General features: G+C 38.5%; 1 protein-coding gene across 1 annotated transcript in view; it reads left to right on the forward strand.

The window, feature by feature from the left end:
• Positions 1-17,176, forward strand: part of LOC148302146 (uncharacterized) — a 42,987-nt gene extending 25,811 nt beyond the window's left edge. The window contains exons 17-24 of the mRNA XM_088272144.1: positions 3,684-3,855; positions 7,805-8,056; positions 9,310-9,466; positions 10,005-10,191; positions 11,750-11,885; positions 12,373-12,608; positions 13,302-13,457; positions 14,444-17,176. Coding sequence (XP_088128270.1) covers positions 3,684-3,855; positions 7,805-8,056; positions 9,310-9,466; positions 10,005-10,191; positions 11,750-11,885; positions 12,373-12,608; positions 13,302-13,457; positions 14,444-14,509 — 1,362 coding nt within the window. The 3' untranslated portion in view covers positions 14,510-17,176. The remainder of the gene's footprint in view (positions 1-3,683; positions 3,856-7,804; positions 8,057-9,309; positions 9,467-10,004; positions 10,192-11,749; positions 11,886-12,372; positions 12,609-13,301; positions 13,458-14,443) is intronic.
• Positions 17,177-18,173: the final 997 nt, after the last annotated feature.

Raw genomic sequence — 18,173 nt, forward strand, 5'->3', positions numbered from 1 at the left:
AACCTGATAATTAAAATCCCAGCTCTGAAATTCTATTCACAAAAATGTAAATATATAGTATTGTGAAGCAGTGGATGATGAAGCCAATGTACATTAAAAAATGAACAATATTTTACAATTACCAAGCCTATAATGAAGCTTTATGTGAGCACCTATAAAAATATTTGAGGGTAAATATTGAACGGTTCCAAGTTACAGAAATAGCTATATATTTAGTCATATATAGAATTTATTTCACAGATAATCTTCATTAAGCTATTTGAAAAGTATATTTGAAAAAATAATTACTGTAATGATTCATCAATTCTGAGTGCATTTAAAATAAATGTTTCTTTTTTTGTTACTTCTGTATATTGCTTAAAAAAAAGTGATTTTCAGATAAATAACATACACTTCTTCCTGCAAGGTCTTATTATTATGGTGTGTACAAACGTCATCTGATCAAAATTAAGATAAATTACTGTCAGTTGGAAATCTTTTAATATCTGCAAACCCTGTCAATGAGCTTAAATATTTTTAAATGCTTAAAATTCTTTAGTTTCTCGACCATCTACTTTAAAATGCTTTATTGGATTGAGATTATGAACATAATCATAAATATTATTTTATTTTATTTATTTATTATTTTTTTGTTTTTTATTATTTTTTATTATCAAGTTACCCACTCTCCTTGATTCAAATTTGAAAAAAATATTTTTTACAAAGCTTAAAATTACATCAACATGAATAAATAGTGTGAATAATAATTATTTGCTTGAAAAAATATTTTTTAAATATATTATTTGGAGAAATAAAATATCTTTGTTTTTTGATCCACTTACTTTTATCATTAAAACCAACCAGTTTCGGCAACAACCTGTTGCCATCTTAAGGGCTTGTTTTATAACTAAACAGACATACATAGTTATAAAACAAGCCCTGAATAGGGCAACAGGTTGTTGCCGAAACTAGTTGGGTTTTAATAATAAAAGTGGGCGGATCAAAAAACAAAGTTATTTAATTTCTCCAAATAATATATAACAATGATCCTCATTATTGAATTATGATTGATGATCCACGTTAAAGTTAGTGCTTTATAAATTTAAAGTATAATATTTTAAACATTATTTATTCTGGTAATGAAATAAATAAATGATCAATTTCGGGATTGGACAACTGTCATTTGTACACTTGTGTAAAATTATGCTAGTGGCTCCGGAAGGTCGGTATGCGGTCCTTTGGAGCGGAGACATCGGGAATAAGGTAATAAGTACAGGGTAAAAGGGTACGCGATCCTGTCTGGCTGGAGTGGAGCGGTCCGGAGTAGCCGTGAGTATGAGAACGTTTGTATCTATGCCCTTACAACCGGTCGTTAGGGACCCGCGGGACGCCACGCCTCTCGGTAAGGTCCAAACATGTTCCCCTTGTTGGAGTGAAGCGAGTATCTGTTATATAATGAGATATATATCAATTGCAGAAATTTGGAGCGACAAGACGCGTCGGCTGCGAACATTTGGCACGGGAAAGTGACAAACTTTCTGCCTGCGTTGCGTCCTCTTCAACGTTGAAATTGCATTTCGGCGTTTGGGAGGATGCTCACTTTTCCCCTTGTCCCGACGTCTTGCCGCGGTCTATCTCCAGAATACCACTCGCCTTTCATTTGTCGTTTGCTTTGTGTAGCGCCGCTTTTAAGTGGTATGACACAAAGTGAAGGATGAATGATAAGGAGAGCGCTATATTACCATACCACAAAGTTAACAATGCGGAATATACCTTGAGGCATTGAGTGAAGCATATTCTGACAGATTTGAAAAACTTGCGACATTGTTATTTTTAGTTAAGGATTTTATCTAAATTATATATACAGGAATTAACCTTTAGACGCTGATGTACCGTGTACAATAAGGTTAGCGCCCTGCCCAAGCAGTAATGTGAAATATTTCCGCTAATTGCTACCTACGCGTAGCTGCTAAAATATTTATCGGAACTAAAAATAAAATGATGGATCGGTATCTCAAAGACGTTATTTACGTAAGATAATGTTCATATTTTGAATACTATTATCATAAATCAGTGTAATCCAATAGCCAAATGCATCGCAATCACCGCTCTTGTATGGGACCGGTGGGTATTGAACAACGCAAATCCGCAGTCCCTTAAAGGAGCCCTGGGCGGCTAAAGGTTGACAACAACAAGGACCTTCAGCGTTTTAAAGCAAGTTTGGGATCTATTCCATGTTAGAATGAGGAGCTCGAGTATGTTTGGCTTGAGCACATGCCTATAGTTTAACATTTGTTTGAGATTTCTAACAATTCTCCTTCAAAAATTATATAAATATGAATCTTATATTTCTAAGAAATGGCAATACACCGATATAAAATCTTTATTGCCACAAATGTGTATGTTAAGGCCCTGGAGACTATCAATTGGTACATCTGATTATTTCATCGATTTTGTTTTACTGAATTTTTTAAACTCTTTTAAAATGTGTGCCGAGGGAATTGAAATTCAAATAAATCTTGAACGGTGATCTACAGCTGCTTGCTGACACAAAGTTTTCGGATGAAAATTGTCTATAAGGCATCGCCACCTAGATCTGAAGATTTTCAACAGCAATCTTTATAAAATAGATGTTTGTGTTTGTCATATCTACAGCAAAATACACTAAGGATGTCCTAAATATTCAATCTAAATTTTCATTACTGGGAGAACTTAGGTACATACAAATTCCTTATATGGAAGTTCAACAATATTATTTATAATGCAGATTCAATACAAAAATATAGAAAATAGGTAACCATTGAATTATTGAATATATTTTCAATTTTGGCTGTCATATTGTTGTTTTTTTGCATAAATTTTCTCTGGTAGAGAAGGAGTTTTGAATATAGCCATAATATGGAGTTTTCAGCAGAAAATTACTAGTTTTATATCACTCACTCGTTTCAACAACGTCATAAATCAAAAATCGTCAATTTTCAGTTATGCATGTTTTCGGAAAGCCCAGAAAATGTACTATATGCCAGCAAAAGCGGCATATTTTTAACTTAATATTCACCCGCTACTGGGCAGAACGCGTTGTTTTTGCATTTTGAAGAAAAGGTATTGTTTAAGTATTTATTTTAACATACAAAATATTTTTCAAATGGAGAAAAAACAGTCAGGTTTTACCTAAAAAGATCCGTTGCACAGTAAAAAATTCAATAAGTGGCTTGATTTGTATTTTTAATACGTTTTATTGTATTTTTAAGCTTTTAAAATGATCTGAAAAATCAAGATTTTTAATATATGACGTTGTTGAAAGGAGTGTCTATTGGCCACTACATGTAGCTGACCAACTTTGCATTACATAATTGACTAGCGTCATCTTACTAACAAGTAGTTATTAGATATATTATAAGTTATTATAGCGAGTTGCTCAAATCTGTCGGAAAGTGTGCGGTATTGGAGTTGCGGTCTGGCCGCGGGGCAGTGGGAAAAGTGCCGACCTGTAAAACATGTGATGCTATGACTAGAAGAAAATGTTAATGAAACCTATCTAAATGAAATGTTTTGCTCTCTACCATATATATTCCGGAATCCTCCGTCGACGGACTGGACCCGCCACTGGACACGGACCTTCCGGACCTTTCCTCGGGTATCAAAATAAACCACCTATATACGACGACAACGGAAACGTTACTTAACCCGCTCGCGTCGGACAGACCAATGTGTACCCGTCTGCGCAAAGGCGCAAAATGCGCGATTTCAACACAGGATACAAGCGAACTGCCGTCGTTATCGTCCCCGATGAGGAGACCTTCGCCGAGCGCCAAAAGTTGCGCGAAGAACGCGACGGCAAGGACGTGCCTGACGGGGCGGTGCTGGAAATGAAAGGTACGGATTACACGTCCAAATTACAAACATACGCCGTGTTGCTTTATTTCATCTATGGTATCTATCGTAACTGCAGACAGTCGGTAGAATTCCATACTGAATTTTTGGGTAATGTATCCAAAACAAAACAAGGTTTGTCAGATTGAATTCTACATTTATTTATGTATATGTTAATACGTGACGCGTTTCGTCTTCTTAGGACATTATCAAACACTACTTTGATAATGTCCTAAGAAGAGGAAACGCGTCACGTATTAACATATACATAAATAAATGTAGAATTCAATCTGACATACTTTGTTTCATTTTGGATATATTACCCAACAATTTAATCTATGGTGTTGCAAATTCCAAACTTGAATCACAAATCTCAATTGAATCTTTGTAGCACACGCGCTTTCGCGACGATCCCTTCGCCTTAAGAGTCCATTTTTTAACATGATTTTTTTTAATGTTCTCAGAAAGGCGGAAGGATTCTTTCGAAAGAAAATTTATCTTGCAGACTTGCAATGCAACATTTATTAAGTTCCAAACTTGTCACATTTTTAAAAACACTATTTTTTATCTCTATGATTTTGAAGACAAAGTAAAAAAAACTTTATTTGAAAACATTTTGCCATTTCTTTTCATTACACCGTTTGCAATACATGTATTATTTTCATCATTAGAATTCTAATCTTTGTCATTTCTTAAAATGACAAAGGTGATAAATTTTCCATAAACCATTCCAATTTCCTCTTTCCCCTGTGTAAATTCCATATGTGTGTCATTTTATAATGTATGTATTTTTTTTTCTTTTCTAAAATATGCAATTCTTTTTAAATACGTGTCGTCAGAAACCATTTTGAATATTGTCACCTCTATTCTATTTTTATTTTTATCTTCTAGTTTTATGTCTTTATGTTTCTTCCCTTTGTACTGGCATGAGTGGAGTGTGTTCTTCACACTGTTTTCAATGTTAATTGTAAAGTGTTATTAGGCTGAGTTATAAAAATATTTTGAAAAAACAGATTTTACATTTGTAAAAGTAGAAATATGGAGATCCAACCCTTAACCCTTTCTGGTCCCCAAAAAAAAAAAAAAACTTTCCACCAGGTCCACAATAGGTTTACAGTATTTCAAGAAAAACTATTTTTTTTAGTTAATAAAATAAAAACTTTATTTATAGTAAAATCAAGATTTATTTTTGAAATGTACATAGTAATGGTCTTATTATCTATGTTTTTATTTATTTTTTGTTAGAAGTAGCCCTAAAATCATTAACAAGTCTTAGACGACAGACGGCCTTTGAATTTTTCCGATGTTCTAGTGCATGGGTGGCCAACATTATGAGTAGCCGGGCCAGATTTTAGAAATGAGATTTTCTACCGGGCCGTAAAAAAAATTAATAATCAAAGCAAACGAGATATAAATATAACTCGTATATTACAAACATATTTATTAGTTACTTTACTTTATTAGGTACTTTTCAAACTTATTTGCATGTTTAGCCTCGTAATGCCGTTTAATGTAATACTATTTCAAGATAGAAACAGAATCATTGCATATCAGGCATATTGGCTTTGTTTTAAACTTTGTTTTTTATTATATTGTAAGTTAAAAAATAAACTTTTTCTTCTAATAATAAATGAATATTTTATTGTTTATTATTGAAATGCTTTATTTTAAGTTTTATATGAAAAAATAGTTTATAGTCTTAAAAAATTTCTCAGTTCTGGTGTTACTATTCTCTTCTTTAGTCCAACGTCTTTACTACTTGACGCCATTATAGGTCTTGAAATTGTCAGGATAGTGAAATACTCCCATATATGGGATATGATACGAACTATGCACGATGGAATGTTCCTTGGGTGATTTGTGTACACTAAAGGAAAAAATGTGTGATTTTCTCCACGGGCCACAAGTCGACACCCGAGTTGAATATTCTTAAATAGTCATACAATGTTAGCAACGGGACTTGGATGGCTCAGGATTGAAGCAAACCTGCTAAGAAGGAATGAATATACTTTCAATCACCCAGATGGGTTCTGTTCTCTCATAACATGCCATAAGCCAGTGGCTTGTACAGAGTTTAACCGGTTAACTGCCGGCAGGTACATGTATGGCGGTACCCAGCACACCGCAAATTTTACGACAAATAAAACCTAAACATATATTTTATTTATAAAACTTAACAAATAAATGAAGAGCGCGCCAGTCTTGCAGTCATTTATCCATAATCATAAAATTAATTGTTCATGGTGCAGGGTTGTCACAAAATTTATCATAGAAAATATGAAAACTAAATTATAATTTAAAATTAATTGTTTATGCTAGTTTAATATTAAAAGTAAACACACACTATGATTTAAAAAATTAAAAAATCATCAGAATCGACACTAAAATCACTGCCATCAGATTCGGCAGTGACGGCAACTCGAGGATTATTGGACAACCCTGAGCGCCATTAGTTGTTCCGACGACAAAGCTCTCTTTATTTACGTTTAAAGTGGTAAAAACAAATTCTGTTTCAATTCTAAGTATGCAAAGATATTCTCAATAGATGTCACTAAGCGTTCAATATATTTGTACATTTTAAATAATTGATTTTCTTTACAAAAAGCCCATTTAAAACGGCGCGTCTTAAGACGTAATTTTTGTGTGAGCGGCGCTCAGTTCACGGAAAATTATGTGTCTTAAGACGCTTTTGGCAGTTAACTGGTTAATCAGTGTAGGCAGTAGGGTTGTGTAAGGAAAAGGCATAGTAGGCACTGGTCGTGTTTCTATATGGAACCCGAGTAATCCAGGCTCAGGACTGCCTTTTTTACCTATATAGAATCTCCTCTGCCGTAAGCGCGTATATCTCAGCCTAATACATGTTGAAACTTTCAACATTTTTCTATTGAAAAACTTCATTTGCAACTGTAGTAGTGTTTATTTTAGGTTAATGTAATAAATGTCGGTACCTAATATTCCCAAGTGTCCAGTTTCATGTTGGGCCGGTAAGGGTTAAATGTAGCGTATTAACACATTGTTTGCGGGAATCGCTTAAAAGCGTCTTTTACATGCTGTTAGTATAGAGCGGCAGACGCTTGAAAGCATTCTATGTGCTTTCTTTTGGTAGAGCGCGAGAGACGCCGAAAAACATACAGATTGAAATTGGATTCGCGGTTACTTGTGATAAGTATACTGAGGGTCGGGCTGCAGACTATAATGCAGAGTATAAGTGGTCTAACCCACATTTTTTCATATCCTGACTTACCTACTACAAATTATTTCTTCTTCTAACCCGTATCCGCATCCATAAGGCACTGCATCGTATTGATGCAGTATTATCTTGATCATTACATGAAGGCAAGGTAATCACTCCTGCGCTTCAGGGACCTGTCCAGGGTAAGAGGGTGTAAAATCACTAATATTTATTTCCACCCCCCCCTCCTGGGAATCGTAACCTCCAGCTCGGTAGCTAAACACGCTTACCATTACACAACGGAGGCGGAAAAATTATTTAAAACGTGCTAAAATTCAATGCAAAACCGGACTATCCTTGTGATCAAATCAAAATAATCAACTGTAATACAATTTTATTTAATGGATTTCAAGTTCATGAATATACAAACCCCATTGTTTTCATACTGCATTTCTCAAGCTTTTCACCTTTTGCGCTGACGGCCTCAATTTGGGGTGGGGTTGATGAAAAAACTGCCCGCAAACAATGCGATAACTTAAATGTAATTTTAGTACTACTTGTTGCAATTTACGAAGAGTCTAGTGAAAAGGTAAAATTACCCTTCCCGCCAAACACCACCGGTCGAGTGAAAGGGTAAAATTATCCTTCCCGCAGATAGTGTGTTAATATTTATTTGGACTACTCATAAACTTGCGGTATCTGGGAAAAGGCGATGTCCGGGTGACTGATCGGTGAGTGGGTGGTGTGCGAGTCGTCGCTAAAGGTCCGGTTTCCCCGCAGCCAACTTCGTCCTGCCCGAGCGCTGCATCTGGCTGGACGCGGTGCAGTTTGCGGAGCTGGGCGGTGAGGAGGCGGCGCGCGCGGTGGAGCGCTACAACCGCGAGGGGCGCCAGGCGGGCTACGGGCCGGCGGCGGGCGGCGCGCCCCGCGGCGGTGGGCGCGGCGGGCCCCCGCGGCGCCGCTTCGAGGCGGAGCGCGGCCGCTACGACCGCGGTGGCCGGCCCGGCGCCATGAGGAGGAACGACCGCAGGGGTGAGTGCGCGTCTCTTCTCTTTCTAAAGGTGGAGACTGACCGGAGCGTTTGCGGTGGGCATCCAATTTCAGATGGAGCACTCGGAACGCTGTACTGACTATACGAATGCTAGCATTGTAATGTGTTAGGTTTTTGGTCCCTTGGGGTCAAGGGATCTTGCATCCCTTATGTCACTGCGACCATATTAGGTCTATTGTGAACTCCCTCTGTATTACAGCTCACTGCCAAGACCTACATGAGTCATGTAACTCCCAATGTGTTACGTTATGACCAAATGTAAATGGTCAGTCCCCATCTTTACACTATTGTCACCAGTATTGAGTGGCAGCTCATGTATTAATACATTCACTGTCTTTAAAAAAAGTTTTACTTTTTATTTTTAAAAGAAATATTTGTGTTTTTATTATTTACAAATATTCCAATTTTATACCATTTCTGTGAGTCTAAGCGGCTCATTATTAGAAATAGGTATCAAATTGTGGTAGTGGGTTCGAACCGAGAAACTCTGACTTAAGAGTCCGCGACACTAACCACGGGACCACAACCCGACACGATTTCTGTGATGTGATTTCTTTAAAAACTGCATGATTTTTTCTTCTTGTTTCCAGAAGTGTTTGTATTACCAATCAATTTTTTTTTAAATTTGTGTGGTATATTTGCCCATTTATACCACACGGATATATTGTTTAAATAATATAAGGCCGGGATACGTACTAACGCAAGTACAATTCTGTCCCGCCAGTTGCTCAATATCCTTTTAGCTAGCATTTGGGTGTGTTCCTGTTGTAAAAAGTTTCGAGTGTGCATATATCGCTCACTCCTTTCAAGAGCGTCATAAATCAAAAATCGAAAATTTCCAGTTGTGCATGCAAGCATGCCCAGAAAATGTACTATATCCCAGCAAAAGCCGCATATTTTTATCTTAATATTTACCCGTTACAGGGCAGAAAATGTTGTTTTTGCATTTTGAAGAAGAGGTATTATTTTTTTTAAATATACTAAATATTTTTCAAATGGAGAAAAAACCTTCAGGTTTTACGTTAAAAGATCTGTTGCACAGTAAAAAGTTCGATAAGTGGCTTGATATTTATTTTCAATACATTGTATTATATTTTTAAACTTTAAAAACATTCTCCTGAAAAATCAAATGTTTTGAAATATGACTTCTTGAAAGGAGTGAGCGATATGGTTCTTTGGCTAATAATTCTACTGACCACTGGTTCAGTTGATTGACAAGTTTGGGCGTTTGCAGATGACCGTCGCGGCGGCGGTGGCGGCGGATGGTCGGGCGGGCGCGGCTGGGAAGGGGGCCGCAACGAGCACTGGGGCCGGGACGTGCACCCCCGCGACCGCGCCCCGAGGGACTCCATGCCCTTCCGGGGTAACGACCGCTGGTCCGGCGGAGGAAGGTGAGACATTTGCCACAATTATATCTGGCTTTTTTCCACTTGAATATCTATTTAATCTTTCCTGTTCTAACCATCCAAAAATTACTGCTGTAATAAATAATAAATAAGTGCTGGAGGTCTTGGGCTCGATTTCCAGGGGGGTCAAAATGAATATCGGTGATTTTCACTCTCATATTTATTTGACATCACCCTGGACTGGTACAAGAAGCGCAGGGTTGCTCACCTTGCATTTATGCATTCAATTAAAAATTAAAATAACACTGCGTAACAACGATGCAGTGCCCTGTGCACCAATGGGTGCAAATAAGGGTTAGAATCAAGGTTTTTAATATATGTTAATAAATGTTAATAATGTTACATATTTAAGTATATGGAGTCAAAGAGTATTCCCATGGATATTTGTGCTGGACTTTAAAAGGTCGAAGAGCCATACTACCCATGTCCTAGTCAGTGCGCACTGAACAAATAATAATAAATAACCTGCTAAAAAATAATCTATTTAGTTTTCCTCAAACACTGATTGAATGCTATTTTCCAGGGGCGGAGGTAGCGGCAGGGACGGGCGCATAGAGCAGCCCCGCCGCCCGCCGCAGGGAGGCCCCGAGGGCCCGCGGGGAGGCAGCGGCAGCCGGGGGGGCAGCGGCAGTCGGGGCGGCGCCAACCCGCCCTTCGGGCGCCCCGCCCCTGCGCAGCCCAGCCAGCCCAGCCGCCCCAACTTCAACAGGGTAAGGGTGCCGAGAGACCAAGAGAGGGTACCAACTACACAGGGGGTGGCCTCTTCTGCGGGCCCGAGAACGGGATGAAAGTTTATTGTAACTGCAGACAATTGAATTGTTGGGCAATATATCCAAAATTAAACAAGGTTTATTGGATTTTAATTCTACATTTATTTATGTATATGTTAATACGTGACGCGTTTCGTCTTATTAAGACATTATCAAACACTTTCACTGACACTGACACTGAGGTCAGTGTTTGATAATGTCTTAATAGGACGAAACGCGTCACGTATTAACACACTATCTGCGGGCGGATTCGCGCTCATAATAGAGATAAACATCTCTGAAAAGAAGTGATAACATTTAACCATACTGTATACATCCATATGAGATCAAAAAATGCCGCAAAAGTCATGCGTAAAAATAACTTACACGCAATTTACGATAAGTCGGGTGAAAAGGTAAAATTACCCTTCCCGCCCAACACCACCACTCGAGTGAAACGGTCAAATTTCTCTTCCCGCAGATAGTGTGTTAAGACATTATCAAACACTGACCTCAGTGTCAGTGTTTGATAATGTCTGAATAAGACGAAGCGCGTCACCTATTGACATATACATTAATAAACGTAGAATTCAAATCCAATAAACCTTGTTTAATTTTGGATATAATATATTACCCAACAATTCAATGGGATAAAAGTCCGGATGGTGGTCACTTTCAAAGGCATTTTCAACTGGGGAAAAAGCCAGAAATCACAGGGAGCGTATTGAGAAAGTTGGGATCATTGATCACAGTCTCCAGCATGTCCTGTGTGAAGCTCCTACCACCAAGACAGGTCGTGAGTTACATGACTCACGTAGCTCTTGGCAGTGGGCTGTAATACAGAAGGAGGTCACAATAGACCTAATATGGTCGCAGTGACATAAGGGATGCAAGATCCATTGACCTTAAAAAAAAATGTTCTGTGTGATCTCCACACCGAGTTGCTGCTGCTCAATTGTCAGAAACTTTAGCACAAATTTTGCTGAGACCCTTCTGAGGGCCAAATCTTCAGTTAAAATGGAATGAATGGATCCAACACCAATGCTTGCTTCATCAGCAAGTTTAAGTCATTTTCAGGATGACTTTTATATATCGCTCACTCCTTTGAAGAACGTCATAAATCAATAATTGTCCATTCTCAGTTGTGCATGTTTTCAGAATGCCCAGAAAATGTACTTTATCCCAGCAAAAGAAGCATATTTTTAACTTAATAACTACCCGCTACAGGGCAGAAAGTGTGGTTTTTGCATTTTGTAGAAAAGGTATTGTTTAATAATTTTTTAAAATATACTAAATATTTTTCAAATGGAGAAAAAACCTTCAAAGGTTTTACCTAAAAAGATCTGTTGCACAGTAAAAAGTTCAATAAGTGGCTTGATATTTATTTTTAATACATTGTATTATATTTTTAAAAACGTGCTCCTGAAAAATCAAGTTTTTGGATTTATGACGTTCTTGAAAGGAGCGAGCGATATATGTACAAGATGACGCCGCTGACAAGTGTGTTTTGTCCGATCAGAACCAGGGCGGTGGGGCAGGACAGGGGGGCGCGTGGACGCAGCAGAGCTGGAACCAGCAGCCCGGCTGGGGCCAGCAGCAGCAGCAGCAGGCCTGGGGACAGCAGCAACAGCAGCAAGCCTGGGGGCAGCAACAAGGTACGGGAGGATAAAACTAACTAACGAACTAACCATCACGCTGCTTCCCCGCAGGGGTAGGCAGAGAGAATCAAATGCCACACTGTATCTTTGCAAACATTCTTTGCCTCTTCTACATTCATGCATCTTCTCATACATACCCGATGATTATTACGACTTCTGACCCGGCCGCTTTCAAGTATTTGACATACCTGATTGTGCCAAGTTTTCCTCGGTCGTCCTCTGCTTCTTTTTCCAACTACATTCGCCTCATAAATTTGTTTAACCGTTCTTTCTTTACTCGTACGTTCCACATGTCCAAACCATCTCAACACACCTTTCTTAATTTTATCGATAATGCTTATCTCAGCCTTACATTCTTTCCTTATTTCATCATTCGAACATCTATCAATTTTATTTGCCGGGAAGAAAAAATAATTTCATTTGGTGATTGTTATTTTGTTCATGTAAAATGTGAATTTGTTTTAATACGTGGGCACCTCCTCAGGCTGGGGCAACTGGAGCCACTGGGGCAACTGGCAGGGCCAGGGCGGGCAGGGGGGCCAGGGTGGCGGCCAGGGGGGCCAGGCGGGACAGGCGGGCGCCCAGTGGGGCAAGCAGGGCGCGCAGGGCGGTGCGGCGGGGGGCGCGCCGGGCGCTGCGGGGGCGCAGGGCGCGCAGCCTGGCGGCTGGGGCCAGTGGGGCGCGCAGCAGGGCTACTGGGACACCCAGCAGTGGCCGCAGGTAACTAACTATTCAACGCATTGCTAATGTATTATATGTTAAATCTAATACTAATTTTTTGAGTTCAGTCAGTCAGAAATGAAGACTCTGAGAAGTATAACAGGCAAGAGTCTTCGAGTTAGAATCAGAAATGCCAGGATCAGGGAAATATGCGAGATGGAAGATGTCGTTAGGTGGGGAAGGCAACGAAGGAGACAATGGTATGCGCATGTGAGGAGAATGGAACCATCCAGACTCCCCCACATCGCACTGTATGGCCAACCCCATGGTAGACGACTCCCGAGCAGACCACCAAAGAGATGGGTAGATAGCTGGGAATCGACGTCGCAGGAGGCTCCCTCTTAAAAACAGGCCGCAAGGCCTATAATAAGAACAAGAAGATTTTTTGAGTTTATTAAGTCATATTTTATTTTCATTGATTGATTCGGTAGTCACTTTGTGGTAAAATCTATCCATTTTTAATTAATGTTTATCAATTAGTTGTGTGTACTAAGTAAAACATTAATTATATTTTATTGTTAAAAAAAACATAAAAATTAATTTTGTGACAATTGTTTCGCCTAGTTGTGGCATTTTCAAACTACTGTGAAGATTAAATGGACTTAGGGTCCTTACATAGCTATACAATTCTAGGTACTTAAGTAATAAAAAGGATAGCGAGAGGTTTGACTCTATCATGTGTCTGTGTTGCAGTACGGCAAGGCGGGAGCTGGAGCGGGGGCGGGGGGCACCAAGGCGGTGGCGGGGGCCGCGGCCGGGGGCGCCGTGAGCGCGGCGGGGGCCACGCAGGCCGCCACGCAGCAGCAGCACCAGATGTGGGCGCAGTACGCTCAGGCCTATGCGCAACAGGTAACTACATATAGACGGTTAGTTCCGTGCTTACATACCATTCCTCGTTAGGGAGTTAGCTCTTCATTGAGGATTTTTAATGTATTTATTACTTTGTTACGTGTTTTTCATTATTAATAATGGGTAGAATTGGTGAATGTTACACGTGTGTAAACCAGCCTATGACGGTCGTCAGCCCCGTAAATGCCCAGACTTCCATATTCTTCTTCATCTTTGATGAGATGTCAAAATAAATAATATGAAAGTTACTCCTGTAATTGGAGATAATCCAGATTTTGTGAACAAGTATTCAAAATGTTATTATAATTTCAGTTGAAATATACAATTCTTCCACTTCAATTTTATACAAAGCGAACTAATCATTATTTTACGGCTATACTAATCTCCGTCAACACTCAATGCTGGACCATTAGAATATCACCATGCATCAGTTTGCATATCGCTCACTCCTTTCAACAACGTCAAATATCAAAAAACTTGATTTTTCAGATCGTTTTTAAAGTTTAAAAATAAAATGAAATGTATTAAAAATAAATATCAAGCCACTTATTGAACTTTTTACTGTGCAACAGATCTTTTTAGGTAAAACCTGAAGGTTTTTTCTCCATTTGAAAAATATTTAATATATTTAAAAAAATAATTAAACAATACCATTTCTTCAAAATGCAAAAACAACACTTGCTGCCCTGTAGCGGGTAAATATTAAGTTAAAAATATGCCGCTTTTGCTGGGATATAGTACATTTTCTGGGCATTCCGAAAACATGCACAACTGTGCGCATGTTTTCGAAAAACATGAAAGGAGTGAGTGATATGGAAAGATGGTTTTTTTTCAATTCGTTGCTCAACATTTGGTTCCCTTCAATTTTGAATTCACAAAATTTTTCCGTATATCAATTTATCTGAAATAATATCGAAACGAATGTAGTATGGCGAGCTGGTATAAGCTCTGCAAGTTGCTAATGAATTCCTTTCCCCCCCCCCCAGGGTTACGCGACAGCACTGGGCCCCATGGGCAACTCGGGGGCCTCTCAAGCCGCTGACAAGAAGTAAACACCTCCTCCGAGAGTCCCCAATATCCGAAGGCGTACGGCATGGAGCGTTGGCGCGTTGCGGTGTGATTACTACGTGCATACCGCATGCGGAACAATGCGCAAGTGATACTCCCTCGACATTGTTGACCCTCGCGATAGAATCGCGTCATTTTATCTGCGGATTCTCCAATAGGAGTGTTTAAAGAGTGCGCCAGATGTCTGCACACCTGACTATAACAATATTTCAAATCAAAATATTTTGTTACCTGCGAGTGAAGAGTTCTCGCGACAATTTTACAGGTATTTTCATACCGAAGACGATCTCCGCACATCTGACGCCGACTTAGGTTAGCTCATTCGGTCACACCATCGCGCGTATCATCGCCCGCTGGCAAACTAAGTTATCGCACGGCGATTGAGTTAATAATCAAATTCCAAGGTGACGTTACGCGGACGGGATAGTCTATTTTTAAGCAATTATATAATTTTTTGTTATTACTAGGGTAAGCTGACTAAATGTTGCGAAATCGGCCTTCGCACAATTCTAGACCAAAACCTACGACAGTTTGAAGATATTGTAAATATCACCCGCTCTCCCGGGAACGGCTGATTCTGGTCGTCCATTTCTTATTCCATTCCCAAAACACATTTTCATCTCTGTCCAAATATCTATAGAGTGTAACAAATCCTGAGGTTCAAATCCAGTATTTGTGTACTCGCAAACATTTGGACATACTCAAAATATTCTTTACAAATATTTCTGTGTAAATTTTAATTTTTTTTTTGTATTGCCCAATTTTAAATCGTGTATTATATGTCTCTAAGGTGTCATTATTTGTCTCACCGCAAGAGTCGGCACCGCAACACTCGCGACGCGTCCTAACGGCATTGGCGCCAAAACTGCACACATCCTCAATGACGCAACGTGTCTCCGACTTTTGCCGCATTCTGACGAGCAAATTTTGTGAAGTGAAAAATCAAATTATGTAGATATTACGAGAGAATATAAATCAAATAATCGAGATTTGCAATTTTTTAAATACAACTAAATCTCATTCCGCTGTGAAATCAAAAATCTTGCAAATATCATATCAGTATGAGCATTACCGGAAAGAACCTAAAGCAATACTATCCTAACGCATGTAAGGAAGCCAATTAACCGCCTTACCCATACGTTATATTACATATGTGATACGCCCGTTATATTATACCTCGAATGTAGAAAAGCCGTATCCCGTACATTATACTAGCAAGCACAAAAACGTATGTCATGCGTCAAATTGTTCCTACTCGCCCTATGCATACGAACACATCATATGGCACTGTTAGTATTTCGAGGTCAATATTGCTGGCTAATTCATATACAGAATATGTCGAGATAATTTTTATTCATATATTACATTTGATACAAAATATATTCGTGGAAATATTCAATACGATATATTTTTTTATCAAAATATATAATAAAAAGGGTCACAAATGGATCTATTGTTTATCTATAAATTATTTGGTGTAAATGAGTACCGTAGAACGGGACTACTTGAACTTTGATGTATTACTTGAGCCCAGTACAAAAAGAATATTTAGATCGAAGTATCGTTACAATAAGTGTCACCTGTCAGGGAAACAATGAATCATGTCGTTCATTATTGTAGACCAAATACAGATTTATATCTTTTTTGTACTGGGCTCAAGTAACACATGAAAGTTCAAGTAGCCCCGTTCTACGGTACCTGCTTTTTGAATAATAACTCAGAGGTAGGGTGGTTAAACTCTGTTGTAATTTTTCTCAATGGTAGTATTTTATTTTGTAATATTTAGATTTAAATGTTATAGCTAATCAAGTTAGAAAGTGCACACGGAAATTAGCGGCACAGAGAAGGCGATACACAAATAAAAACTAAATTGACTTTGGACAGACCTGCGCCGAGGTGGCGAGTTGATCATATCATTCCGAGTCGTTGATTCTTTGCGCCAGAACACATAAATACTTCTATCCTTTTCATGTCCTTGATGAAATAAGTACAAATCTACACGTAAAACGAAATTGCTGATGTGAAAATATTGACATGTATTTTAGTATAATAATTGGTAAATATTTTGAGTGGTACTAGCTACTGTAAACTTAACATTACTCGAGATAACGTATTGTTTGCAATAACTCTGCTTATGATAGTTCACTAAATTTAAATTATTTTAATTTGGTTGTTTGAAATTGTGATACCAGTACACATTATTTTATCTTGTACCGTATCGCATTGTTAAACTATAAACACAGTCACTTTGATCGATTTAAATGATCAAATTGTATTTGATATTGTTCTCTTTACATACGTAAAACTTTGTCCATTAATTTAACTATTTTCAATGCTTTGTGTATAATTAAAGGTTTTATTTTAATTGGACAAAAACTGAAAACGCTAAATAACTTTCCAAACACATATTATTTTACTGCATTTTTTGTGAACTGTGAAAATGTTGAGAAAAAAATGTACAAAATCATTTTGATGTTATTTTCGAGAATGTGTAAATTAATAATGGCTATCTTACTGCAGGTATTTTGTATTTTACGCAAATTGTTTTGGCTATTTTAGTTTTTATGGAATTTTATTTCATCCTTATTTCTTGTAAATATGTTTTGTTTTTCTAATATTGATAAATGGATAATAATAAAGAATAAAATGGACGAACTTTGTTTTATTTGGCTACCACTTTTTTTATCTTCGTCAGACTCATCTAATTTTTTACCTCTCTAGTTTGGGCTTTTTCGATCCACTTACGACGGGGACAATGTACCCTGGACTCTAATCCAAATTTAGTGCTTGTGGCAATTTAACGTTCCATTTAGAAATGATGATTTGCTTTTATTTTACTTGGACTAGATATAGTACGAGTAAATGTTACATAGAATGGCCATAAGCATTGGACCTGGTCTCTAATCAAATAAAGATATTCTTCTTCTTTTTGTAGATCCTAGGGATCTGTTTGTGCCTCCGCATGTCGCTCTTGGTATGTTGACTCCCAGCTGTCTTTCCATCTTTTCGGGGGTCTGCGTCCTTCAGGGTTGCCTTGGAGGGCAATACGTGGAAGTCTGTCACTTTCACTTTTGTCTGCTAGCGACTTGTTATTTCTTTCACTCTAATTAATGTGGTTTAAGGAGAGAGCGAGACAATTAGATTACTCCGATTTGCGCCATCCCGCTTAGTCGGCGCTCGGCTGCGCACGGAAAGGACGTGGAATCTGTGACTCGGAATTACGAGCTCCGTACTACGATTTCAATACAAATATGAACTGAAGTCTTTTGGTACCCCGCTTCGGATCATGTGTAATTTTTGTATGATCAGTACAGGAAAGGTTAAGGAGGGATGGACACTCCCACAGGCACTGGAAAACCGAATAGAGGCGTTTGAAATGGGTCTCGCAAGATCCTGCGAGTTTCATGGCGTGATGTGGTCACCAACCTAGAGGTCCTCCGACGGATGAATACCAATAAGGAACTCATACCAATAAGGAACTCCTACCAACCATCAAGCAGAGTGCGCTGATGTACTTCGGACACGTCATGACAAATGAAAAATATCCTCTTCTCCACCTAATCATACAAGGAAAGATTGAGGGGCGAAGAACTCAAGGACGCCGAAGGACATCATGGTTGAAAAACCTACGCCAATGGTTTGGCAGAA

This window comes from Brachycentrus maculatus, unplaced genomic scaffold (genome assembly GCF_059751285.1).
Source record: "Brachycentrus maculatus isolate JH-2025_06_01 unplaced genomic scaffold, ASM5975128v1 h1tg000475l, whole genome shotgun sequence".
Lineage (NCBI taxonomy): Eukaryota > Metazoa > Arthropoda > Insecta > Trichoptera > Brachycentridae > Brachycentrus > Brachycentrus maculatus.